This window comes from Mirounga angustirostris, unplaced genomic scaffold (assembly GCF_029215605.1).
Source record: "Mirounga angustirostris isolate CCGP_5_RB_7025 unplaced genomic scaffold, mMirAng1.0.hap1 SCAF_13, whole genome shotgun sequence".
NCBI classification, from domain to species: domain Eukaryota; kingdom Metazoa; phylum Chordata; class Mammalia; order Carnivora; family Phocidae; genus Mirounga; species Mirounga angustirostris.
The window spans coordinates 95,571,534-95,598,774 of record NW_026991721.1 but is presented as its reverse complement, the minus strand read 5'-3'; the positions used below and the strand labels follow the sequence as shown (position 1 = coordinate 95,598,774).

Below are 27,241 nucleotides of genomic sequence, written 5' to 3'. Positions count from 1 at the left end.
CAGCCAGGCCGACAAGGGCTGGGTTAAATCCTCGAGCTGTATCCATACCCCACTGCAACCCATTTGCCCCCACACAGTCCCAGGGCCAACACTGGTCTCCAGTGTGAACCAAGAACGGCTCTCCTCTCTTCAGTTGTCGGAGGCATTCCTGACTTTAAATTCCTCACCCAGCCTCCGCTTGCCCCTCAGCCAGGGTATACAAACAGGATGGTTTCCACAAGCCACATTTATTTAGGGGTGATTTGCCAAAGGAATCATTTGGGTTGGTTTTTATTTCTGCAATTCTTCCCAGGGACCCATCCATGAAGAACACCATCCAAGCTGAGGAGCTGATGGAATGCTTGAGGCTGCCGTGGCCGCTCGGCCAGGATCCCCAGGGCCAGCGTCCCGCTCCCGAAGGACAGCATCCATGCTTCGCTCCGTCGGGGCCTGTCCCTCCCAACTGTCCCGTCTTTCTGCCGGGCTCTGAACCCTTCTTCTTCAGCCCTTCGACCAAGGAGGCAGGAGAATAACTCGGGGGGGGGGGGTCCCGGAACAACCCATCCAGTAACTCAGGACACACAGAGGAGTCTCTGCCACGCTAAGCGCAAAAGGAACTCTCCTTTCTTCTCAAAGGTCTTGCTCTGGTTTTAGAATTCCCCCAGCTGACGTTTTTCAGGTGGGTTACTGGGTGCTGACCTCAGAGAAGGCCAAACTGGGTGCTGCAGGGGGGGTGGGGAAGAAAGAAAGCACAGGTGTAAGTATTTCCATCAGAATAGTGACCACGTACTGAGCTCTTTCCATCTCTCTGGCCCAATTCTGAATTTCACAAGCACTCATGCGTGACAGCCTCACCACCCGGGAGGTGGATACTATGATTCCCATTTTAAGGATGAGGAAACCGAGTGTCAGAGAGACTAAGTTACCTGCGTCTAAGTCATAGAGCCAGGCCTGTGGGCCCAGGTCTGCCCAACTTCAAAGCTTGTGATGTTAACCACTGTGCTGTCCGGCCCCGGAAAGGGGACACGGCGCGGTGCCCCCTCCTCTGAAGTAAATGTAATCAATTCAACCACAACAAAAAAACAAAATCCAAGGTTTGTTGTTATCCCTGCTCCCTAATCAAATAACACCTCTCTGCCCCAGGTCTCCAACAGGCGGCCCGTGGGCCGGGATTCGCCCAGAGGCTTCCCGAATTTGGCCCACGGCCTTTAAAACAACCCGACCGGTCTCTACAGGCCTTTGAGTCTTGTGACTTTGGCGTCTCATCACACTCGCCTCATTGGACCTGTTTCCAAATGACAGAAGTGCCGTTCTCCGCCGAGTTTCAATCCAAGCACCTCTGCTGAACACGGTGGGGGGGGGGGCTCCCAGATTCTCTGCCACCAGTGTCATGCCACAGGGCCGCTCTCAGCCACCGTGCAGCTGTCGCCAGCGGGTGTCCAGGAGGCCACACGAAGCCCGGCAGCGCCTGGAGCATCCCGTGGTAATCCCGGGAGAAGGACAGCGGGGGCAACAGGACTGCACGCGACTTCAGAGTGGGGCTACTGTTTCACTGGGTGGAACCCGGCCAGGTCCCTGACCTCACGCTTCCTCAGCAGGATCTTTCTCCACTGCCATCATCTGGGAGTCATGTGTCCTCAGTGCTGGTGTGATGAGAACAAGCACAAGCCACCGTCCCCCAAACGGAGGAGGCCAGCCTTCCTGAGCCCAGCAGAACACGGCTCCCTTCCGGCCTGGGTGCCTATTATTAGCCTACAAATAGAACCGTGCCCATTGCCAGCTCGCTCCTTCTGTCCTTACTCTACTCACTACACGCCGGTGCCTTTTCTAGGTGCTGTACTTCCCTGGGGAGTGGAGGAAGGAGAGAGCAGGAATCCGACTCCATATTTTTATACAGAATGCAGCCTTCCTGGCAATCACATTACGTCAAAACAGCATAAGCCATAGAATTTAAAAATGTAAGAATTGGAAGGGACTCTTGGATTGGAAGGAAAATTGTGACACAACGTTTGTCCAAGGATCTATGCTACCCTCTCTATTAGGTTGTGTTCAATCTCTAATGAGGCAGAGGCACTTTGCTTCTCCCTGACAAAGGTGCCTCTTTTCACCACTAAAATCAATTATCTTTAGCCCTAATGACCTTTAAATACTCAAGACTGGGGGTGCTCCTGGGTGGCTCAGTCGTTAAGCATCTGCCTTCAGCTCAGGTCATGGTCCCAGGGTCCTGGGATCGAGCCCCGCATCGGGCTCCCTGCTCGGCGGGGAGCCTGCTTCACCCTCTGTCTGCCGCTCCCCCCGCTTGTGTTCCCTCTCTCGCTGTGTCTCTCTCTGTCAAATAAATAAAAATCTTTAAAATAAATAAATAAATCCTCGAGACTGGGTATGATGGCAAGTTGGGTGTTACTTTTCTATCCAGCAGAGCGTCAGCTTCTCAGACTTCCCTACTATGTAGAAATAGCTCTGTCCTCAGCAGAGTGACATCCCCCCCACCCCCCAAGGTGATCTAGCTACATTGCCACATCTTTGCCAATTCCTTCCCCACCCTCCGGACACCTGGCCCAGCAGGGCCCAGAAGCGCTCTCACCATGGTCATGTAGGTGGCCTCTGCTTTTCCACTGGATTCTTCTTCCTCCTCCATCTGTTCCCGTGTGGCTATTGAAGAGTAAACATGTTTCTGGGTAGGTGGGGGGAAATAGTATAAACGTTACTAAAAATCAGCAAATGTTACGTGCCAAAGTAAAAAGCCACCTACTACTATTCACAGGGCATCGACACCAGAGGATTATTAAGAGCTAGAAAATGATCACTGATAATGATAATTCAGTCCCCAGTCTTCCCGAAAATTAAGAAAATTGGCTAGTCAGCAAAAAGCTCTATCTTAAGAACCAAATTCTTTGCTTCAAAAGACAGACCTCTTCGTTTGGATGGGCACTTAGGTAGCAGCAGGGAATCCTTACCTTGCCAGATTATTTGTACTTTGTGCTTAGTTCCTTCTAATTAGAGGCATGGCAGGATGGCATTGATCAGCACCTAACCGGGGTCAGCTCTTCAAGAGGGTTTATAGGGCAGGGACAGCCCTCGCTGGACTTCACATTTGTGAGGTCGGTGGTACTTTGTAATTCATGTTCCTGTCACTATTTGGGGAGGTGATGTCATCCAGTGACAAACTCTTGGCCTTCTGAAGGCCCCTGCACTATGTTGTGACAAAATCCTACTCTTGGGTCACAAACAGGGCAAAAGATGGGAAAGTAAATATTCCAAGAGGAGTTTTTAAAAGAAGGGAAGGAGGGAGCGAGGAAAGCAGGGAGGAAGAGAGGGAGGAAAGGGAGCTCAAGGAAATGAATTCATTTCTCAGACCCTAATTGCAATTATTTATAGCTCTGTTACAAACAGAAGAATGGAAGAAATAATATGGAAGAAATGGAAGAAAAAGTTCTTCTTGATCCTCTTTTTTTTTTTTTTTTTTAAGATTTTATTTATTTATTTGACAGAGAGAGACACAGCGAGAGAAGGAACACAAGCAGGGGGAGTGGGAGAGGGAGAAACAGGCTTCCCGCCAAGCAGGGAGCCCAAGGTGGGGCTCGATCCCAGGACCCTGGGACCATGACTCAAGCCGAAGGCAGACGTTTAACAACTGAGCCACCAGGTACCCCAATCCTCTTTCTTAAGGTCCCCGAATATTTAATCCGAACCATTAACTCCTTCACTTAACTCCTGATTATACCACAATTATCCCTTACGGTTCCACAGTGCCCAGAGATTATGAAGCCCTTGCAGATCATCAGGTTATTTGAATCTCAAAACAGGTCAACTTTGTTTGTCCTCATCCTCATTTTACTGGTGAGAAAAGTGTGGCTCTGGGAGGTGGCAGAGCTGGGCTTGAACAGGGATTTCTTTTTAAGATTTCATTTATTTATTTGTCAGAGAGAGAGCAAGAGAGTACAAGCAGGGGGAACAGCAGAGGGAGAGGGAGAAGCAGACTCCCCCACTGAGCAGGGAGCCAACGCAGGACTCGATCCCAAGACCCTGGGATCATGACCTGAGCCGCAGGCAGACGCTTAACCGACTAAGCCACCCAGGCATCCCATGAACGTGGATTTTCTGACTCTGAGTCCAGTGGTCTTTCCTGTGGCCCTACCAGGAGGCCCCATGGACCCACCCCACTCCCTCCTGGGGGACTCTCACTTTGGTGATGAAGATTTCCCGAGCCCCTGCTCTGCCCAGCACTGGCTGGCATGCTGAGCTATAACACCGAGTAAGGCCACGCAGAATGACAGTGACTCCACCTGGATGGAGCCGTAACCACCCTCATTGGGCACAGCAGTGAAATGGAGGTTTGAGTTCTTCTCTTACCTCTGGATCAGCCTTCTTTATGTTCTCCAGGCTTTTTACCAGCGTTGTGGAGGTTACTGAGCTGCAAGGCAGGAAAAGCAGGCGGAATTAGCCGGTGGGCACTATATATTCAAGGGGGCCTGCCTGAGACCCCACAGAGCCTTGTGAAGAGGGGGACCCCAGAAGAGGAACTCTTCTCCCTAGACTCCCCAGTTCACCATGAAATCTGAGAAGTGCATCTCTCTGGTGGAGAGCAGGGAGGCATTCTGGAGGGAGTCTGGGCTAGACAGCTTCGAGGTCTCTATTACCTAGCTAACATCTTTCTGTCCACAGTTTTACGTGAATTAATAGCGAGCGCTGCCCTGGGGATTCGATGTTATCAGAACCTAGGACTGGGGAGATGTAGCTGAGCCAGCAGGGGGCAACAGAAGCTCAGCGACACCCAGTTCAAAGCCCCCCCCCCCCCCCGCGCCCTAGTGAGGCGGCCAAGGAGAATTAGCGCCACAACCCCACTCCCTCCCCATCCCCAGCCGCCAGCTCGCTGGCCCATTCCCAGCCCTTGGACTTTGATCTCTTGACCATCTGCCTTCTGCATCTGCTACTGAATATACTTCCCTTTTTTCTGTTTTGGCCTAAGGTAGAGCTAAAAAAAAAAATAAATATCAGGGTTGAAGCTAGAAAAGAAACTGTATTTTTTTTTTGTCTCAAAGTGGAGGGAATAGTTTTCTCATACTTTCTGATTATGAGGTTGTGTGTTCTAATTGTAAAAATAATTCAAATAGTAAAGAAACAGAGAGAGTTGGAGATTGAAGTCCTAGTAAACCTCCTGCCCTCATGGGACCCATCTTCTCTTTTCTCTCAAATAGCACTACTCAGACTTTGGAATTATTCTTTCTCAGTGCAGGAACGTGCGCTCACACAAAATATATTTATTGTATATGCTGCTACAGTGAGCATTATATAATTTTCTTTTTTATAAAACTGAGATCATACTACATATTACACATGGGACATTTTCCCATGCCATTACAATCAGGGTTGTGCAGTATGTCACCGAGTGGAATACTAATTCAGTGACTCATTCCTGACAGTCACTGTGGATGATTTCAGTGTTTAATTATCATCAGGGCTACAGCAACTGTGTTTACAAATCTCAGGATATCAGTCTGATTGTTTCTTTAGGGTAAGCTAGTAGACATGGAAGTACTGATTTCATTTTGAGGGAAACTGAGGCCCAGGGTGGGGCAGTGAGTTGATAATGGCTGTCTAACTCTGGGCTCAGGGCCATCTGCACGCCCAGAGCAAAGACCCTCAGAGAGGCCAGCCAAGTTCAAACCAAGTCAGAGAGGCCCTGGGAAACGAAGTGCAAACCCAGCAGGCAAAGCACTTTCTGTAGAGTCCATGTTTCATGGGAAAGGAGACTCAGAAGGCAGCACCCGGTAATGGGGGTCTTTGCCCAATGACAGCATTTCAGCAAGAGAGCCAGTTTGCCCCAGCAATGTATCTCATCATGGACAGTTGGGTAAATGGAGGGACATGGGCCTGCCAACGGCCAGTGAAACACTGTTGCTATGTCTGGGCATCTGGGCATTTTGGAGACACTGGGAGAAGGGGGGATGCATTCAAGACTTTAACAACACATTTCAACAATAACATAGGGCATCCATCCAAAAATACCCTCTCAGAATTAGAACATGTTCCTTTAGGGCACCTGGGTGGCTCAGTTGGTTAAGCGACTGCCTTCGGCTCAGGTCATGATCCCAGGGTCCTGGGATCGAGTCCCATATCGGGCTCCCGGCTCAGCGGGAAGCCTGCTTCTCCCTCTGACCCTCCCCCCTCTCATGCTGTTTCTCTCTCTCTCTCTCTCTTTCAAATAAATAAATAAATAAATAAATAAAATCTTAAAAAAAAAAAAAAAGTACCCCCTTCTGTGAGAATGGCATAGTTAGGACCCTATCACTCTTCCACTTCAGGTTCGAGACACCACCAGCCTCCCAACCCAGCCCTGTACCTCTTATTCCTGTGGGTCCTCTTCACGATCAATATCAGAACAGGAAGCAGCAGGATAGTGCCACAGACAATCCCCACGATGACCACCACCTGATTACCACCCAGGATCTCAGGTCTGAGGGCTACTGGGGTCACCAATGCTTGGGAAAGGAGAAAAACAATGAGAGGGTCTCAATAATCCAGAAAAGAGCGGTGAGTCCCACCAGTTCTATCCAAGTAGCCACAGCCAAGTCAGGAAGTTGGGGGAGAAGGCCAGACTCCACCCCATGCTGAAACACTGGGACTCCAGCTGTCCCCATTCGATGCAGAACCAGGTGTGGCCCCCTTGCTTATCCCTAACTACAGTGTAGATTAAGGTGGGTGGGAGAAGAGAATAGCACTTTACCTACAGCAGAGTTTCCTTTGACATTAACAATTCTATCTTAAAGTAAAATAACAGACGTTTTAGAGGCTGCAGATCCTTCTATAAGAAAGTGGTTGGTTTCAAAAGGATATACACTCAGCCCCATAGTCATGATACCAAGGAAGGCACTTCCGCCCAATGAAGAGGTACCCTTCATTCATTTCCTCAATTCACTCTAAATACGTACATAAACACTCCTGGGTGCCATTTACACTAGGCAAGGAAGCTTCAAAGACAAATAATGCATGGTCCCTGCCTTCAAGGAGAGGGACAAACATGTCGACGGAAAACCACAGACTGCTATGGGGGCCATGATGGAAGTCCATATGGGAAGTCCAAAAGGGTACCCAATTCTATGCAGAACAGATGAGAAGCTCTCAACAACAGTTTTAAAGTTTAAAAGTCTTCAGGAAACATCAAGTTTGTTGGGCGGACGATATGGAAAAGGATGGGGGCGCATTACATACAAGGTCTGGAGGCCCAAGAGGATGGTAAGTTCAGAAATTAGAAATAGTTCCAGGGGTCTGGCTCAAGGCTGCATATTTGCGCATGGTGGGGAATTAGGCTGGACAGATAGCAGAGTCTCGGTCATGAAGGGCCTTGATTATCTCACCCAGGAGTCTGGCTTTCTTTCTGTAAATGATGGAGGAACCAACCACTGAAAGACTCTGAGCACCGGGAAAGAACGTTGAGATTTGTGATTTAGAGCAAATGGCACGGAGAGCTGCAGGGAGAATGCGAGCAGGGGCGGAGAATGAGAGCAGACACCGGCTAGAAGCTTACAGGCCAAGACAGAGAGGAAGATAGCTAGAGTGTGGTGTAGGACTGGAAAGAAGGCAGACTCAAAGTCAGTAGTAGAAATGACAGGACTGGTTGACCTGTGAGACTGGGGGGTCACGGGAAAGGAAAGAATGAGGTACAACTCCCAGGCACCCAGCGAGGTAGCTGTGTAGATGGTGAAGGTGTTGACTGAGGTGGAGATGAGCTGGGGAGAGGTGTGCAGGAGGAGGTCTGGGTATGTTGCATTTGAAGTATCTGTGGAATATTTGGCTAGAATTTGATGGATACATACATGGATTAGACAAAAGGAAGGAAAGGCGGGTGGGAGGGAGGGGAGAGAGGGAGGAAAGAAGGAAGGAAGAATGAATCCAACATAGAATATATTGTATAAATAAAGAATACAGTGTCCAATACTACTCGGGCAAAGAAGGCTGAGGGTGGGTAATTAGAGCCACATTGGTGACCTAAGCCAGAGCAGAGGCAGAAGCAGAAGCCGGGATGCAATGCACTAAGGCATTAATGGGAAGTGAGAGAGGAGGCACCACATTATGGCCTCTTAGCAAGCTACCTGGCTGGGTCAAGAAAGAAATAGATCATTGATTGTGGTGAAGGATGCACAACTCTGAATATACTAAAAATCACTGAGTTGTAGGCTTTAAATGGGTGAATGTATAGGATGTGAGTTATTTCTGTTTTAAGAAGAAGACACAGGATGAGAGCTAAAGTAGACAAGGACAGAAGGTGAGAGGAAGAGGTGAGCATATTTATTTGTTGTGGTTTTTTTTTTTTTTTTTTTTTATTTGAGAGAGAGCACACACGTGAGCACAGGCAGGGGGATCGGCAGAGGCAGAGGGAGAAGCAGGCTTCCCGCGGAGCAAGGAGCCCGATGCGGGGCTCGATCCCAGGACCCTGGAACCATGACCTGAGCCGAAGGCAGATGCCCAACTGACTGAGCCACCCAGGTGCCCCTATTTTTGTTTGTTGTTGTTGTTGTTGTTGTTGTTGTTGTTGTTGTTGTTTTGAGGTGAGCATATTTATAGGCTGGACAGCAGAAGCCAGTAGAAAGCGCAAGGTTCCTGAGACAGAGAAAATGAGCACTTAACTGAGCACAGAGGTTTGGATAAGCCCAGGGCGGAAGGGAGCCTGGCATGGTGGGACAGACAGAGAGGTGAGGATGCGGGCAGATGTAGTTAGGCCTGGGGGGGAGGGTAATAGGGGGGCTTGAAGGTTGAGTGAGCTCCCACTCATGGTATGTATTTTCTCTGTGAAGTGGGAATAAGACTTCTGAGAGTGAAGAAATCCATCTGTCCCTCTTCCCCCTCCAGCTGGGACCCTTTGCTATGTCTTACAAGAAGGCGTCTCCAGAGATTCAAGTCTCTGGTCAGAGGTAGTGAGGTGTGTTCCCTCCTCACCCGCATCCCTGCCCCCAACAAACCACAGCCAACCCCCAGCGCAGGGCTCTAGCAAAAGGCAAAGTCCACATGCCACATCCTGACTGTTAACTGTGTTACCATTTAACTTTAACCCCTCACTTATCAACCTCTCTCGGTCCACACAATAAAGAGTCTTTATTCTATACACCACTGGCTTTAATGTACAATGTTTACCAGGACAGAGAACCTTTCATCAGAGAACACCTCTATTTGGGGTTCTGGTCCCTTCCTGTTTTCTGTCTGCTCTGTGCTGTCTCTCACCAGCTCAGGGTCATTTTCCCTTCTGCTACAGAGCGTACAGCATCCGAGGAAAAAACACCTTGGACATCAGCTCCAATCCATCTCTGAGCTCCTGCATCTTTAGATCGGTATATTACACGGGCAGGGAGTGAGTTCTGGCGGAAGGCTGGAGTTCACCAAATATTAGCTCCCTCGTCTTTGAGGTACCTGCAGGGCCAGAACTAGAGGGAGGCAAGCAAGGTGCCTAGGGCTCCAGATGGAAGGAGGCATCACTGTGAAGGTCACATAAGTCCAGGGTACAAGGACTTGTATCAGGGTATGCAAGTACAGCACCTCAGAGTCATGCCTCCTGCAATTCTGCACCCTAGATGCCTCTCTGGCCTCACCCTAGTCCTGCCATGCCTACTAGCTATGAGGCCCCTCATCCCTCCCCAACCAAATGTCACATACTTCGGGGCTCTTTCACGATCACGTGCAGCGCGGTGGTTTTCCTGAAGGTCAGGTTCCCCAGGTGGATACTACAGGTGTAGCTTCCTCTGTCAGACTCCTTCACTCCTTGCAGTAAGATAGACGCATCATTGTGGGAAGTGTCCCCCACCAGGGTTACACGGTTCTGGAAGCGGCCCCAGTTCTCGGAGTACCCCACAGGGACACTGAGTTTGGGGTAATAACGTAACACAACCTCCTCCTAGAAGGGAAAAGCAACATATGAGATTGCAAGGACCGAGGAAGACAGGGCATGGGGAAGGTTGAGTGGGGAGCCCTAGGGACTTATAGGGCCCTGTATGTGTGGGCAGTGAAGGTCTGATCAGACAGTATGAGGCATCGTGAGTCATGCACACACGTGTGCGCACAGCATGTGTAGCTGTGAAGGATGCACCAAACCACTGTCCCATTGGCAGAAAGGGATAAGGAAGGACAGGGGGCAAGGGGTGTTCCCTTTTGTACTTCTCCAGTAAAAGGAAGTAAAAGTACACCTTTACTTCTTAAGGCATTTCCAGTTGGATTTCCAATAGGCACTTGAAACATGTCTAAAACTCAACTCCAAATTATTCCCCCAAACCAGCTCCTTCCAGTCCATCTCTTTTTGGTAAACGGCAAAGCCTTATTCCAGATGCTCAGACTAAAAATCTTGGAGTCATCCTTAACTCCTCTCTTAAACTCACATTGAAAATCCCGCAGCAAATCCTGTCACCTCTACCTTCAAGACAAATCCAAAATCTAGCCATTTCTCAACTCTTCCATGGTTACCATTCTGGTCCAAGCCACCTCATCTCTCACCTGAATTCCTGCAAGGAGCTTCCTTACTTGTCTCCCTGCTTACTCCTAACTACAGTCTATTCTCAGCAGGTGAGCCCTTAGAAATAGAAGTTAAATCATGTTACTCCTCTACTCCAAACCCTCCGATGGCCCCCCATTTCTACTAAAAGTACAAGGCGCTCCATGATCTGCCCACTCCATCTTCCTTTCTGATTTCATCTTCTACTTTTTCTTCCCTCACCTACCTGGGTCACTTTACTCCATCCACACTGGGCTTTTTGCTCTCCTTGAGTACTGGCCTCAGGGCCTTTGCCCTTGCTACTCTCTTTGCCTGGGATACACTTCCCCCCAGAAATACACATGGTTCGCTCCCTCACTTCCAGCAGATCTCTGCTCAAATGTCATCTTTTCAGGGAGGTCTCTCTGACCATCCATGTAAAACAAGAAGCTCAAATGCCCGATTTCTTGTTCTCCATAGCTCTTGCTATTACCTGACATACCACATATTTACTTCCTCCTTATTTAACTGTGTATTTCCCTTGATCTTGATCATAAGTCTCCCATCAAGGCAGGAGCTCTGAGTGTCTGCCACATCGGTGCTTAAAATGGTTGTTAAATGAGTAAGTGTTGGAATTTTTTATAAAGGGAAGTAAATATTACTATTTTTAAAAGCTTTTAAGAAAAGTAAATGGGTATACAGACACAAACATGAATGAGAAGACATTGTCCCTAATATCTTTTCTCTTGTGTTTTGAACTCACAGCTCAAAATTTCTTTTGCGACCTGTTTTCTGCTGTGACTCACTTGGTGGTTGACGTCTAAACACATGACGGGCTCCCAGAGGTGGACCTGGGACTACATGGAATTCCCCATCCCCCACCATGATGCCACCCTTTCACCCCCACTCAGCATACAGGAATCAAGTGACTTGTTTATGGGAGTGACTGGGAATATGTCTTAATAGAAAAGCTCCTTTGCACCTTAATTTTTATTAATAAGTGACCTGGGATATCCCCCACAACACACCTTGACCCGTATGTACATCACCATGCATGGAGGACATCTAACAGTCTAGTGAACTAACTTGCCACTTGCTGCTTCAGAGTTCCCATGAACCACTCCATACCCTGGCCTCCAGGACCTTCTAATCCCAACATCAGGAGCACCCATAAAGACAAAGAAAATTCCCTCCATCCCATAAGTGGGGCAGTGGGGCACAGAAGAAAACTTACCAAAATAACCCAAATAAAAATAAGAATGCAATCATTCTTATGCCTAGCCCAAAGCTTAGAGACAAGGCCACAGAAGTCATCCCCCTCCTTCTTCCATAGACTCTACAAAGAGGGGAAGGGAAAAGAGGAAGGAAACTAAAATGCAGTGGCCGAGACACATACAAATACTTTACACGGACGACCTAGTATATGTGTCTTGACAATCCTACAAGATGAACAGCAGCAGCAGGAATATCATCCTCTTCTTTGTCATCTTCACGAGAGTCATTCTTCCCACCACGGAGCTGAAGTTGCCCAGCCAAGTGGCTGAGCCGGAGTCCCGGTTCTGACAAGCTCCAAAGCCCAAGCCCCTTGCAATAGCACGGCATGGCACCTGGGGCCTAAATTCTCCCTCTCCCCACACTGTCCTGACACCACCGGCCAGGGGCTTCTACTACACACTGATGGTTCCTCCTCCTTACCTTGGCGTGCTCTCCTGATGAGAACATCCAGTCTACCTTGGTCATGCGTTTCTCTTCTGTGCTCTGGAAAACACACCCCAGCTGAGTCGAGTCACCTACATGGACCATGAGCTCTGGGGATAAAATGGTAACTCAAGTCAAACGCCAGGTATCATCTACAAAAGTCAAAGAACTTCCAGAAGAGATCATGTTTAGCCAAAGATCCTCAGCCATAAAATCAATGTCACCACCAAATATTGCGCACATTCACTCCACAGATGAGCCAGATGATCCTGTGTGGACAAAGTACCCAGCGGCCTCTTACTCCCAGGACACCCCATGAATAAGAGAGTACCCATGGCTGCCCGCACACATCAACTCTGATGGGTCTTCATACTACAATAAACACTCTGCGATTCCCTTTAGTTCCCTGCTCCTTCCCCTTTTCTAGAATTTCTCCTGAGTTCCAGCTCCAATTCAAGCTATACTAAAGAAAGTACAAAATCGGAGGGGGAGATGAACCATGAGAGACTATGGACTCTGAGAAACAAACTGAGGGTTCTAGAGGGGAGGGGGTGGGAGGATGGGTTAGCCTGGTGATGGGTATTGAGGAGGGCACGTTCTGCATGGAGCACTGGGTGTTATGCACAAACAATGAATCATGGAACACTACATCTAAAACTAATGATGTAATGTATGGGGATAACATAATACAATAAAAAAAAATAAAGTACAGAAAATCTTGAGGCCCCCTCTTTCTGTTCACCAACTTAGACACCCACATCTGCTGAACATAAACAGGAAGTAGAAAGTTATATAACTTTCATGCTTATGTATAACCCACTGGCTCTTCTAGCTGAAAAACGGATTCACAGGCGATTTTCTTCAATTTCTTTTATTCTTTTTACAAGTTGTCTTGGGACTTGCTTAGGACAGTTCTGGCTACAGTACAGGTCACAGGACTGCTTGCTAATTAGGCCAAGACAATAGACAGCTTTCCTCTTGGCTTTTTTTTCTGTTTCAATCCCTGCCCCCACTCCCCCCCGCAAGAAGATCCCTCTCCCCCTGCTTCAGGCTTCCCAACTCCTAGGCTCTTCCTTCTGCTTATTTGTATAAGCAGCTGACCCCGTCATATGCTTATTGCATAAGTCATTTTGAGGGGTTCCTGAAAAAAAAAATTAGCAAGATGTTTCTGATTTTTCAGTAATCTGCTACACAAATCAACCACAAAGTCAGTTAAGAAAAGAAAGGCAGGATGGTATTTAGGGAGACACAAGCCTAGGTCTTAACTGTTCAAAAGAACATTAGGCAAAGCTCATGAAGGAACAAACACAGTGCATAACCTGACCTTTTCATCAGAATTGTTTCTCTGGGAGCACATGAACTTCCTGCCCAGCAGGAGAGATGCACAATAGGAGGAAAGCAAAAGAAAACAGGAACTTGAAACTCTATGGAGGGAATCATTTTGTAAGTAATAAAAATTCACTCCAAAGAATACCGGTAGGGAGGGAAAGTCCCTCTAAATCCAACAGTACATTAAGAACTGAACTATATTTTTAAAATGCAGTAATAGGGGCGCCTGGGCAGCTCAGTCTGTTAAGCGTCTGACTCTTGATCTCAGCTCAAGTCTTGATCTCAGGGTCATGAGTTCAAGCCCCACATTGGGCTCCACACTGGGCATGGAGCCTACTAAAAAAAAAAAAAAAATACGATAAAATAAAATGCAGTAATAAACACCAAACCATTCTGCACCTTCCACTGTACCAGGCATGTGCCAGACACTTTGTATGTAGCATGTCAGCTAGTCATCACAATATTTTGAGATATGCACTGTTATTCTCCCATTTTCAGAGGAAGAAGGTGAGAGAGCCCAAAGGCATGTGGCCCGTAAAAGGCAGAGCCAGCACATAAACTCAGGCCTGAGGAAAGAAAATATCACTATAGTGTGCCACCTCCCATCAGTGGAAGGACAGCTGATTCTACAGCAAAGGGTAGAGGAAGCTACTGTTATTTTTATTTGCAAGAATACTGCCTATAGGGGCGCCTGGGTGACTCAGTCGGTTAAGCGTCTGCCTTCAGCTCAGGTCATGATCCCAGGGTCCTGGGATCGAGCTCCGCATCCAGCTCCCTGCTGAGTGGGGAGTCTGCTTCTCCTTCTCCCTCTGCCCCTCCCCCCACAACTCATGCTCTCTCTCTTTTTCTCAAATAAAATCTTTTAAAAAATTATCTAAAAAAAATTTTTTAAAGAGTATTGCCTATAGTATTTAAAATAAGAACTATGAGAAAAAGGAAGTGAAGGAGTAGAACAATTATAAACTGACGAGTAAACTTTGTAGAGAAAAGTATAGATGGCTTCACATGGGGGAAGAAAACCTCCATCAGACAAGCTGAACAACTTTCCAGTGGCCACCAGGCACATTTTGAGGAGTTGGCTCTACCCCCTTCCTGGCTAGACGGGAAAAATACAGGTTGCTCCACTGGCTACCGAGGAAGGATGTGACTAACCCTAAAATTGCTCTAGCCTGTTTCCATGGATGCTCCTTTTGGTTCATGCCCTCTGTGTCTCTTCAAAGAGGGAAAAGACGCCCATTTTGTAGACCATGCTTGTATGGACAAGTGTCTGGGCAAGGCATCAGAAGACAAAGTGGAAAGGAGTAGCCCAAAGATAATCCTTGGGGAAACAGCCGATTCGTTTCCTCTTTCTGGAGAACTACAGCTTTGAAAATCAAAAGAAAAATGTCAATGGAAATTGGAGGGGGAGATGAACCCTGAGAGACTATGGACTCTGAGAAACAAACTGAGGGTTCTAGAGGGGAGGGGGGTGGGGGGATGGGTTAGCCTGGTGATGGGTATTAAAGAGGGCACGTTCTGCATGGAGCACTGGGTGTTATACGCAAACAATGAATCATGGAACACTACATCAAAAACTAATGAAGTACTGTATGGTGATTAACATAATAAAAAAAAAGAAAAGAAAAAACGTACTAAAAATGAGGAGAGAGCACCAGAGGCCACCTTCTACAATTCCTTCTACAATTCTGTTTTTTAGAAACTGGATTCAAGTGAGGGATGCTAATTCAAGAAATTTACTCATTTGGCAAATGTTTATTGACTGCTTACTCTGTGCCAGGCATAGTGTCCAGGGCTGGTCAGAGGACAAAGAATACAGACCCACACGACCAGGGAAGGCACAACTGGACAGGTGTTACAAGTGTCACCGAAGAGGCGTACCAGGTACTCCAAAGGAGCTCACTAACAGAGTGGACCCAAACAGCTGGGGGAGGGGAGAAGGTCCAGATTCTAGCTCCCTAACTAGACCGCAAACTTTCCTGGGGCCACAGACTATTCCCTCAATGCATACTTTTAAAGAATGTATCTTATTCTGCAGTTTCCAAACTTTTTTTAAGGCATCTTTACACAAATTCTTACCTGGCAGCCCAATGAATAAAACAGGAAAAAGAGAAAGGACTTTGGACCTGACCCAGTCCTCTATTAACCCTCTGCCCTGTTCCCACCCTTTGTTCAGTCTACCAGGTTTGCTGAACCTTCAGGCTTCTACAGGGCACAGTTTAAAACCACCAGTCTATGAAGCCACTCTCCGTTGACAAATGGGAAAACGAAGACCAGAGAAGTGAGGGAGATCTCATCTCTTTTCTATCCCCCAGAACATTTACCATAGGAATCTACGAGATATGGACATGGAATCAATGTGGATAACTGATGGGAAGTTCCAGGGTAGAGTAAAAGGAATAAGGACTTTGTTGTCAGAGATTCCAGGGTTCAAGTACCAGATATGCCATTTAATAAATATGTGTCCTTAGTCAAGTCGCATCTAAGCCTCTCTAAGCCTCAATGACTTCATCTGTAAAATGAAAAGATCAATACTTCCTACACAGCATTTTCATGAGAAGGGAACACATGTAAGGTAATAAAATAATCATTCTTGGGGCGCCTGGGTGGCTCAGTCCTTTAAGCGTCCGACTCTTGATTTCGGCTCAGATCGTGATCTCAGGGTCGTGAGATCAAGCCCCACATGGGGCTCCGAGCTCAGCGCAGGGTCTGCTTGTCCCTCTCCCTCTGTTCCTCCCCTCACCACCCCCTTAAATAAATGAATAAAATCTTTTAAAAACAATACAATAAAATAAAATAATCATTCTCATTATTTTTATGAAAGAGCACCAATTATTGTGGATTCACTCTCTGGTATGTACCCAGACCAAAGGCTGGCATTTGTTCAACAAAATCAGTTCCCTTCCTTCTTTGCATGCCAAATCTCTGGCCCCTTCACCCTTCTCTAAGTGAGCATTCACATACCTTTGGGTTCCTCCAGTAGTACATGCAGCACCACAGCTTTTTTGAACACTAGGCTCTCCCTTTCCAGCCGGATTTCGCAGGTATAGGTTCCCTGGTCAGCTTCTTCCACATTTTGGAGCAGGAGAGAACCATCATTGCGTAAGATGTCCCCCACCAAGCGTACACGATTCTTGAAGCGCCCCACAGGCACACTGAGGTTGGCATAATAGTACAGCACATAATCATCCTGGAGGGCAGCACAATTTGGGGAAAATCTAGAGTCACTGGCACCAGACCTAGGAGTCTGGATCCAAAAGACCCTGTTCTGTGGCAGTGGCAGCATCACCACCACCACCACCACCACCATCGCCACCACCACCACCATCGCCGCCACCACCACCATCGCCACCACCACCATCATCACCGCCACCACCATCATCACCACCACCACCATCATCACCACCACCAGAACCATCACCACTGTCACCATCACCGCCGCCACCACCATCACCATCATCACCGCCACCACCATCATCACCACCACCAGAACCATCACCACCGCCACCACCATCACCACTGTCACCATCACCGCCACCACCACCACCGCCACCACCATCATCATCGCCACCACCATCATCACCGCCACCAGAACCATCACCACTGTCACCATCACCACCACCACCACCACCGCCACCACCACCATCATCACCACCACCACCACCACCATCATCACCACCACCACCATCGCCGCCACCACCACCATCGCCGCCACCACCACCATCACCACCACCATCATCATCGCCACCACCACCACCATCATCATCATGATCAAAAAAGTACTTGGTACCCAGCGAATAATAATAATGTGCCAGGCAACGCTCTAACTCGGACATGGCCCAGTACCTTATTTTATACAAGGACAAACGGTGAAGCATATTCACTTCTTACAGTTTAAGGTAAAATGTAATGCCCACTCTGAAGACCACTCTGGGGATCTGAACTTTTGAAAACCTTGTCTCATGTTCACCCTGTTTTCCGCCTTGGCCCCCAGACTGGATGGCATTCAAAGACATGATGCAATCCCCCAGACTGGCAGTTGTGATGATCCTTGGCTGGCATGTTGGCTGTCACTCCTCCCCTTTCTGCCCTCCTCCAGGCAGCATATCATACAGCTTGTGAAGGAGTCATCATCAGGGAGTGGCTTCCAGGCTGGGACAGGGAGCCCTGGGAAATCCTTATTTCTACTTACACCATGGGCCTATCCCTCTTATAATAAAAAATACTAATAAAAATTTGAGTGAGAGTAGCATTATAGTAATAACATGCTATGAGCTACAGAAAGAACATTTCATCAGCAAACTTCAGGACCTTACTGTTAGTAACACATTACTTAGGATGTATTTCAGAAATGATCCTAAGATACAAATAACTCCACAGAACCTCTAATGAGGTTTATACACTATTTCCCACTCCAACGAGCTCCCATGAAAGACCATGCTGTATCAGTTGATCCTAACACTTGAACACTTGAAGCAGCCCCATGAAGGAGAAAGAGGTGAACTCTGGGGCACGGAATGCTCAAAGAATCTGGCCCTCTCCCCCACAAAAAAGATTCCTGTGACATCATTCTCATGCCTCTTCTGTCTAGACCAACGTTCTCACCTTCCTCAGCCCTCCCACCCACCTATACTACTCTACAAAGGGCAGACATCAAGAAAAGAAACAAAAAGAACTTTATGTGCATGTCGTCCATTACTTCTCAATGACCCAAAAGGTAAGCGTTACCATTATGATAATGACCTTCAATCTCCACAGATGAGGAAGCTGAAGTTCATCAAGGTTGAGTAACTTGCCCAGCTGATTACATAGCCAAAGGGACAAGCTAGGAAGAGGCCCAGTTCTGACAAGCTTCACAGCCCAAACTCTTGCAACACCACCTCATGGCACCTGATGACCTGGTTCTCCCTCTCCCCTCACTGTCTTGACACCACTGGCCAGGGGCTTCTACAGTAATATTTCCTCCTTGTTACCTTGGCGTGTTCTCCTGATGAGAACATCCAGTCTACCTTGGTCACACGCTTCTCTTCTGTGCTCTGGAAAACACATCCCAGCAGGGCTGAATCACCCACACGGACTGTTAGCTCAAGGGAGGAAACAATCAAGTCATTCAGGCCCAAGGAATAATCTATAGAAGTCAAAGGCAAGAGGAGACATCATTTAGACAAATACCCTCAACAACAAAAATCAGTTAATCACTAAGTAATCTACATTAAGTAACTCTACATCTTCCCTCCCCAGATCACCTGACACAAAGTACTCAGAGGCCCGTCACTCAAGCCAGCATGGCTTTCCCAAGGGTAAGAAAGATACCCTCTAGTTACACACAGGCCTCCCAAGTCAGAGGGGTTCTGCAATCTTCATACTGCAAAAATGCATATCTGCTCCCGTTCTCCTAACTGCTCCCTTCCCCATTTCCCAGAATTCCTTTCTCTAAGCTCCTGTCTAAAGAAAGAAGAGAAACCCTGACATCCTCCTTTCAGGTCACAAATTTAGACATCCATGAACAGGAAATGAGATGTCTCTTGCTCCTAGTTTCCCATGGGTTCCCTATTCACAGGTATTTTTGCTTCCTTCCTCTTTTCCTTTTTTCTAGTTCCTTTACAAAAACTTATCTCTGACTTGGCTGGCTGATTCTGGCTGTCATGCAGGTCCTTGTAATTAGGCCAATACAGGGGCGGCTGGGTGGTTAAGCGTCAGACTCTTGGTTTCAGCTCAGGTCATGATCTCAGTGTCCTGGGATCGAGCCCAGCATCAGGCTCTGTGCTCAAACCAGAGTCTGCTTGTCCTGCTGCCCCTCCCCCACCCCAATAAATACATACGATTTTAAAAAAAGAAAAAGAAAAACATTCTTTAAAAAAATGAGGCCAATACAGAGCACGGCTCTCCACTTGAATCTCCTTTGTGCTTGTCTTCTCCCCACCTTCCCATTCCAGTTTTGCCATCAGCCCTAGCTTTTCAGCCTGAGGGTGTTTTGCATGCATGACACCACTCCGCTATCTGTATATTGCTCAAGTCATTTCTCTTTTCACTAAAAGAGAAAACCCTTACATGGCTATTTCTGTTTTCACAAGATGTGCTCTATGCAAAGAGACAACAACATCAAGAAAGACACGTTTAGATGCTGGCCAGTTTATATGGAGGAAAAGCCAAGTGAATGCATGTGGGAATAAACAGAAAGTGTGCCAGTCTTTCCACGCAAGCTGAGAGAAGAGCATCAACTTCCTGCCCAACAGCAGGCACATGGTAGGGAAGACGGAAAAGAAAACATGAACTCCAAACCCTTTGGAGGGGCTTGTTTTGAAAGAAATCAAAATTAGCTCCAAAACCTATTTGGAATTTTCCTGTAAGGAAGAACTGAGCAGCTTGATGTGTGGTTAAAGGCGTAAGAAGCGCAAGTAATTGAGTCTGGGGAGCACTGTGTGTGGCAGGAGGGGTGGAGGGCAGGTAGAAAGCAAAAGTGGCCACGGGAGCGGGAGCGAAAAGAAACTCACATCGGTCGAGAAATGGCTGAAGAAAATGAGACTTTCCACAGAGGAGGACAAACCTCTCCACAAACCCCCTGATGCCAGCAAGCCACTAGCTCCAGGACTGGGTTGCTAACTCAGGCTGGGAGGGCTGCTTCCCGCACCTCTGAGCAAATGCCTAAAGCCCCCCCGCCCAGAGCATGACAGCCCTGCTTCTGTAAAAACAAATTCTCTTAAATACATCCTCTTTTCCGGGGGGTGGGGTGGGGGGTGTCTGTATGTCTGTCTGCCTGCCTGTGTGTGCACACTCTATGTTCCCTGGAATTAGAGCAAAGGCAGTTAGTTCTTTCTGTACTTGGCTGAGTCAGTATTTAGGTTACCATGTCCAGCTACAAAAAAAATAAAATAATAATAATAATAATGAAAAAGAGAAAAATAAGAGACGACGAGAGCAAAGCACCTCCTGAGTCATTTATTCCTCCCACAGAGCTAGATCTGTGGATAAAGAGAAAAGGCGGGGAGAGAGGATGAACAACTTAGAAAGAAGAGCTGAACCACAAGCAGCAGCCCTGAGCACAGAGGGTTCGAGAACGGGAGAGTCCGACCCCACCTGCGGGGGCAGCCCGAGGAGGTTTTTAGAAGGAAGTGGAGCTCACAGAGAACCCTGAAGGGTAAGGAAGGCTTAGGCAGGCTTGCTCGGGGAAGGTGAAGAGAAAAGAGCTCTTGGCAAAAGAAACTGCCCCAGATTGTGAAAGAGCTCAGCACATTTGTGGAACCACAAGAAGGCTGGAATGGCAAAAGCATGAACACGGGGCTGCAGGGATTCTGGGGCTCTCTGGTGATTTCATTTCCTGATCTGAGACTAGCTGTGGTTTTAAAGTCACAATTGAGAATTCAGGAATCCCAGAGAGACATGTTCTTTGTAGCACACAGGAAAGTCCCAGAACGCCCAGCTCAGGACCCGAAGGCCTTCAGTGTCTAATAGAAACACAGGAAGATTCAGCTTTCCAAGAAAGAGCTTGCTCCCTGGCTTCGAAAACAGCTGTTCCAACAAAACTCTGAAGTTCCAGGTTAGGGTTTCCTGTTTTCAACAAACCAAGGGGGAAACGAGAATATATAAAAGTGGCTTTTGACGATGCACGAGACTTACGAGAAATCAAGTCCCCTCCTTGATCCCTTGGTTTCTACTTACCCAGTAACACTGGCATCAGGATGAGTTTCAGTGGGCAAAACATGCTGCTCACCAATTTTTCAATCTTTAGATAAAAGAAAACAAAAATCAGAAAACAGCATCAAGAGAAGTTTGTTAATTTAGCAAACCCACAGTCAGTGTCTCCGTGGGCCAGCCGCTGTCTGAGGCTCTGGGATGCAGACCCGAACAAGAAGGGCAGAGTCCCCGCTCACGTGCAGTTTGTAAGCGGGGGGGAGATGGAGGGGGGAAGAAAAAAAGAGGCAAATGGATGAACAAGAAAGTAGGAGATGCTGGAATCTGCTATGATGAAACAAAACAGAGCGGTGTTTGGAGAGTCGCTTGGGGGCCACTTTAGACTGGCTGTTAGGGAAGATTAGATGAAAGTGGCTTTTCGAGAGGAAAAAAGCAACTAATTTCAGGATATTCTTGAGGTGACAACCCTAGCGATCCTACAACCTCACGGTTTCACGCAAACAGGAGATTACAGGAGACTCAGCATGAAAGTTTTGCCTATCTCTCCAACTAAATTAAAATTGCCACTTTTAAACAGATAATGTTCAGGACGTGTGGGAAAGGAGATACACAAATGAGAAAATTTTCAACCCAGTTAAGGTATTCACCAAGCTCTGTGGCAGAAAGAAGCTGCATGAAATGTCCATGGTGAGGTTTTGGTGGGGGGTTTGCCCCTTTTTCCCCACTTTTTTTTTTAAGAGAGGGACAGAGTGGGGAGGGGCAGAAGAAGAGGTAGAGAGAATCTTTTTTTTTTTTAAAGATTTTATTTATTTATTTGACAGAGAGAGACACAACGAGAGAGGGAACACAAGCAGGGGGAGTGGGAGAGGGAGAAGCAGGCTTCCTGCCGAGCAGGGAGCCCAATGCGGGGTTCGATCCCAGGACCCTGGGATCATGACCTGAGCTGAAGGCAGATGTTTAACGACTGAGCCACCCAGGTGCCCCAAGAAAGAGAATCTTAAGCAGGCTCCACACCCAGCACAGAGCCTGATGCAGGGCTCAACCCTAGGACCCTGAGATTATGACCTGAGCCAAAACCAAGAGTGAGACGCTTAACCGACTAAGCCACCCAGGCGCCCCTGCCCCACATTTTTCTTAATGAAACAGAAGAAGACCAACTCCAAGGAGTTGCAATCCAACCAGCCTTGGGTTCCTACCACCTACTGTGGCTGGTCTCAGCCATGATCCCTGCACCCCAAAAATCCTGCCACTGAAGGAACTCTACCTAGAACCTTCAAGGAGGAAAGGTCTCTTTTGTGTAATACCATCACAGTACCCTACCCAGCTCTGCTGGGAAGTCTAGCACATATGGTGGTCATTTTAACTTGTAAAAAATGATTACCTAAGAGAGTCCTTACCTGAGTTCTAACCAACAAAATCCTCCATCTGGAAAATCAGGGTCAAACTGTTCAAGGAAGTCCTACCCTAGGTCCCATTTATGCAGAGAAGTCAGTTGACCTTGTTCAACCTCGGTCCCCTTGCCTATAACATGGGGATAATAATGCAAGGATCAAATATGATAATGTAGATAACAGTGCTTTGAAAAGTTAGAAATCATTACCACATAAGATCCTATTTTTCATAACCTAAAATCAGATAGGAAATAGAATTTGTTGTGTTAGGAGAGATTTGGGTTCTGAACATCTACCTTTAGAAGAATGGCAAATGGTGAATCAGAATGAACTGGAAACTTTCAAGTTTCAATTTTCGAATCCCATCACAACGTAGATAATAATTAACACTGACTCAGATATACCAAAAGTCACATTAGGGGTGCCTGGGTGGCTCAGTCATTAAGTGTCTGCCTTCAGCTCAGGTCATGATCCCAGGATCCTGGGATCGAGCCCTGCATCGGGCTCCCTGCTCCGCGGGAGGCCTCTTTCTCCCTCTCCCACTCCCCCTGCTTGTGTTCCTGCTCTCGCTATCTCTCTCTGTCAAATAAATAAATAAAATCTTTAAAAAAAAAAAAGTCACATTAAGTTTCCCCAAACATAAGTACACCTGATGAAAAGGCAGATCTCTCTCAAGACAGCCACAGTCCTCTTCTGGCTCTGATGCCCATCCCACCCCACACGTACCTGGGTGAGCACTATAAAGGACTTCCTTTATAGTATGTCATGGTGTTAATGCATCATATCTGGACTTCTGAGACCCCTGCACATTCTGGATGCATTCGTCTTCAGGGAGTTGGTTGTGCTCCCTCCTCTGTCCAGCAAACCGTTCTTGTACATCCCCCCAGAGCAATGCACCATCTACTTGGAGGAGTAACAACTGATTTACGCGTCTACACCAAACCCCATTAAGTCTACAGTCTCAAGAAGGACCATATGTTCTTGTGTCCCAGGCCTGTGCCTGGCATATGCTGGGATATGCTGGGTAACTGCTGCTGGCTGCGGATGTGACCATCACATTGAAATCAACTTAGATCTCCTACAACCGGCCATTCTATTCTAAGACAACACCAGCGATCCCAAAGAGACTTTGAACCTGGTCACCAAACTCAAGTCACTCAGAGCCACACTCAACCATTTTCAAACAAATTTTTAAAAATGTGCAATCTAATGAATAGAAGATACCATTTTTGGTTCAAAGTACTCATATGCACCATTAGAACTCTGTAAACGAAGAGAGAAACAATGAATTCATGGAAAAAGCACTGAATTTCTAAAAAAAATTCTCCTCCTGGGTCAGACCTTCTATAACTAATTCTTTGCTCTCTGGGAAATTGCTCCATCTCCCTGGGCCTCATCCTTAACATGAAAGGACCGGACTTCTTCGGCCCCCCTAGTTAATATAGGAGCACGCTAGAAATCAGTCGTTGATATGCAATAAATCACAGAGGGCAATGTGCCAGAAACTGCCTGAGCACCTTACACATTGACCCACTTGATCTTCACGACAACCCTGTGGGCCCTCACAGATGGGGAAACTAAGGCACAGACTGGTGAAGTGACTCGCCTAATAATGCATAGCAAGTAGCAGGGCCAGGATTTAAACCCAGGCATTCCGAATCAGAACCTGTCCCCTCACGACGCAGTACTATTCCTCATGTTTGTGAAGCTATCCCATGTTTTAGAGCCCAGCTTCTCTGAACTTCATTTATCACAACAGGATGAATCTGCTCCTCTGACTGAATGCTCTTCCCACCGGCTTCACCCAATGAACTGTTCAGCTTTCAGATCGCAAGCTAATATGGTTTCCTTAGGGACCTCTCTCCTGAGCCACGCTCACCAGGTCAGATTCCTAGCCACAAGTTTTAACAGTACTATTTATCTTTCCTTCAGGGCACTTGTCACAATCTCTAATTATCTATTTATTTGTGTGCCTGTTTGATTAAAGTCTTGCTCTCCACCCTCACCTCCCAAGATGATAAGCTCTATGAAGCCAAGAGCTGAGCCTACGTGCCTCTGCATATCCAGGGCTAGCACAGAGGGAGGCCCAGGGGGGATCTGGGAACCATTCGTCAAAAGAGAGAGCAACACCTAACAGGGCCAAGGACACTTTAGTCAAGTTTTGATTACCTTTAGTTGGCAAATATTCAGAAATTCCTATTGTGTGTGTGTGTGTGTGTGTGTGTATGCCGAATATATATGTCCTGAACATATATATCTGAATAATGAAACTCAGAATTTTACATACACAAACACAGAATATCTATATAAACGAATCTCAGTCTTTAGAAATCCAACCAAAGCATCAGATGCTCCTTCAGCACCTTCATAATAAGACTCCATTTAAATTCTCAGCTTCTACACTGCTTCTTCTCCAGGTCCTGACATCTCCCCAGCAGATGTTCTTGAGATAATTCTGCACAGTAAGGCAGCTCATATGTTGGCCAAACATTTGCACCTGGGCTCATGGCGCTTTCACAATAGAACTCCTGGCAAATGTCTTCTATCACCCCCGGGAGTTGTAACTATAAGGATCCCCTTTCCCATCATTAACAGTGCAGAAGAACTGTTTCCCTTGGCACAATGATGACAGCAAAACATCTTCAAAAAAGAGACTCATGACAATGAGACTACCACACAGGATGTGAAAATGACCCCCGAATATTACGATATCACAAGACAAAATAGGGAGAGGTGCTGTCTGAGGGCAGGTGTTTGCCCCCCCCTCCCCCGCCAACCCAGAGGGACAACCAACCACTGAGCAAACAGACAACCACACAGGCTTCCCTTACATAGCCCTCCTCCCACTCCCCCCCCCCCCCATGCTAAGTCCCCTCAGTTTACTCTTGGCTGCACACCTCCAGGCTCTCATTGTTTTTAGGTACATGAATCCATGTAACCACCCTAAGGCATGAACTTCTGGTCCTTCCAAGACCACTTATCCTACATCGGGCAGGGAGGTTACATGGCTCCTTGTAAGAGAATCTCAATGGCATTGGTCAACCCTCTAACCTGAGGGGGACTTTAGAAGTCATTACTGCTGCTCCCTCCTCAGGGTTACACCTAAACCACCCTACAATAGGCCTTCATGAGATCAGAGCATGACGAATAAGGACACTGAGAGGTTTAAGTTCCTAACTTCTTAAGGTTAAATATTGACCTGTCTAGGGGCATCTGGGTGGCACAGTCAGTTGAGCCTCCGACTCTTGGTTTCAGATCAGGTCATCATCTCAGGATCGTGAGATCAAGCCCCATGTCCAGCTCCACACTCAGCGCGGAGTCTGCTTGAGACTTTCTCTCCCTCTGCCCCCACCGCCCCCACCGCTAGGGCACACACCCTCTCTCCAATAAATAAATAAATCTTCAAAAAAAAAAAAATATTGGCCTGTCTAGGATCGGGAGAAAGGAACCGGTCAGGGACAAGTGCTGCCGTGAGTTGAAGGACAACTAGTCAGGAGGACTAGTCAGTCACTGCTCTACCTAAAAACAGAGGCAACTTATAAGCTAAAGTCCACCACCATCATCATCTACTCTTTCATTAAGAGCAAACCTCTTCATCTAAAACTAATGTTGTAATGTATGGGGATTAACATAAGAATAAAAAAATAATAAATAAATTAATAAATAAATAAATAAATAAAAGAAATGAGTAAAATGAAAGACAAAAAAAAAAAAGAGCAAACCTCTTCCCCTTTATTCTCTGAGGATCTTAACAGAAGTGACTCTACACTACAGAAACGAAAACTGCACCCACCAGCCTACCTTACGGCAGTCCCTTCCCTCAGAGGTGGAGAGCCCTGCAAATGTGGCCGCCAAATTAAAACCTTCAGAACCAGCTTCTGAAAAGTTTGAATCACTTCTTAAGAAATGCAAAGCAACGGCTTACCCGTGATGAGACGCACCCAGGGGAAGCAGCGCACTAGTTCTGCTAGAGTGCAGTACCCAAGTCCGACTCCAAAGACTTCTGTGCACAGGTCAGGCTCAGAACAAACCAAATGCGTGCATTGAGGTGGCTACAGACATGCAAACAGGAACCTCTAAATCAAGGTTCTCGTTTCTGTCATCTGGGCCATGACCCAATTTTTATTTATACTTTTGTTCTAAAAAGAAGTAATAAATTCAACTTACTGAGGAGAGCCTCAGATTCCAGACCAGGGCTCGTGCCGTCTCCCCTTCTAGATTACAAGCTCTCTGAGGGCGGGGTTTCGAATGGCATCGGGCAAACATTCCCCAAGAAAGAAATCAGCTGCATGCAAACAAAATACAATAAATTTAAGATGAACACAAAACGTTTTGCTCTGTTTAAAATACAGCAACCTCAAAATAATAAAATAAAATAAAATAAGCAAACTCTCACTTTTTTCTCTCAACACAGAGGTGCGGTATAGCCAGGCAATCACTCAATCCCTGCCTCCAAAGACAGGCCCGCTCAGTCCTCCAACTTACCAGGTTGATTTCCTCTAACCATGTGATGTCAGCATTTACGGAACACAAGTAGCCTTTATTCCCCTGGTGAACCCCGTGGGCCATTTGGACATCGTAGATAAGAACTCAAAGCTTCGGGCACCTGGGTGGCTCAGTTGGTTAAGCGACTGCCTTCGGCTCAGGTCATGATCCTGGAGTCCCGGGATCGAGTCCCACATCGGGCTCCCTGCTCGGCGGGGAGTCTGCTTCTCCCTCTGACCCTCCTCCCTCTCATGCTCTCTGTCTCTCATTCTGT

General features: G+C 47.1%; 1 protein-coding gene across 3 annotated transcripts; it reads right to left on the bottom strand.

The window, feature by feature from the left end:
* Positions 1 to 214: 214 nt before the first annotated feature.
* On the bottom strand, positions 215 to 27,230 carry JAML (junction adhesion molecule like). Of its 3 annotated transcripts, XM_054512264.2 has the most exons (11): positions 26,968 to 27,230; positions 26,650 to 26,767; positions 21,119 to 21,182; positions 18,433 to 18,587; positions 16,424 to 16,649; positions 12,131 to 12,243; positions 9,628 to 9,865; positions 6,323 to 6,461; positions 4,333 to 4,393; positions 2,564 to 2,653; positions 215 to 701 (listed from the first exon to the last, which is right to left on the bottom strand). In XM_054512264.2, the coding sequence occupies exons 2-11, from the start codon at positions 26,746 to 26,748 to the stop codon at positions 630 to 632; spliced, it is 1,257 nt and encodes a 418-aa protein (XP_054368239.1). In that variant the 5' UTR covers positions 26,749 to 26,767; positions 26,968 to 27,230; the 3' UTR covers positions 215 to 629. The 3 variants fall into 3 exon arrangements, with proteins under 3 accessions (XP_054368239.1, XP_045750880.1, XP_045750881.1); XM_045894924.3 differs by lacking the exons at positions 26,650 to 26,767; positions 26,968 to 27,230 and adding an exon at positions 26,408 to 26,575; XM_045894925.3 differs by lacking the exons at positions 26,650 to 26,767; positions 26,968 to 27,230 and adding an exon at positions 22,489 to 22,894.
* Positions 27,231 to 27,241: the final 11 nt, after the last annotated feature.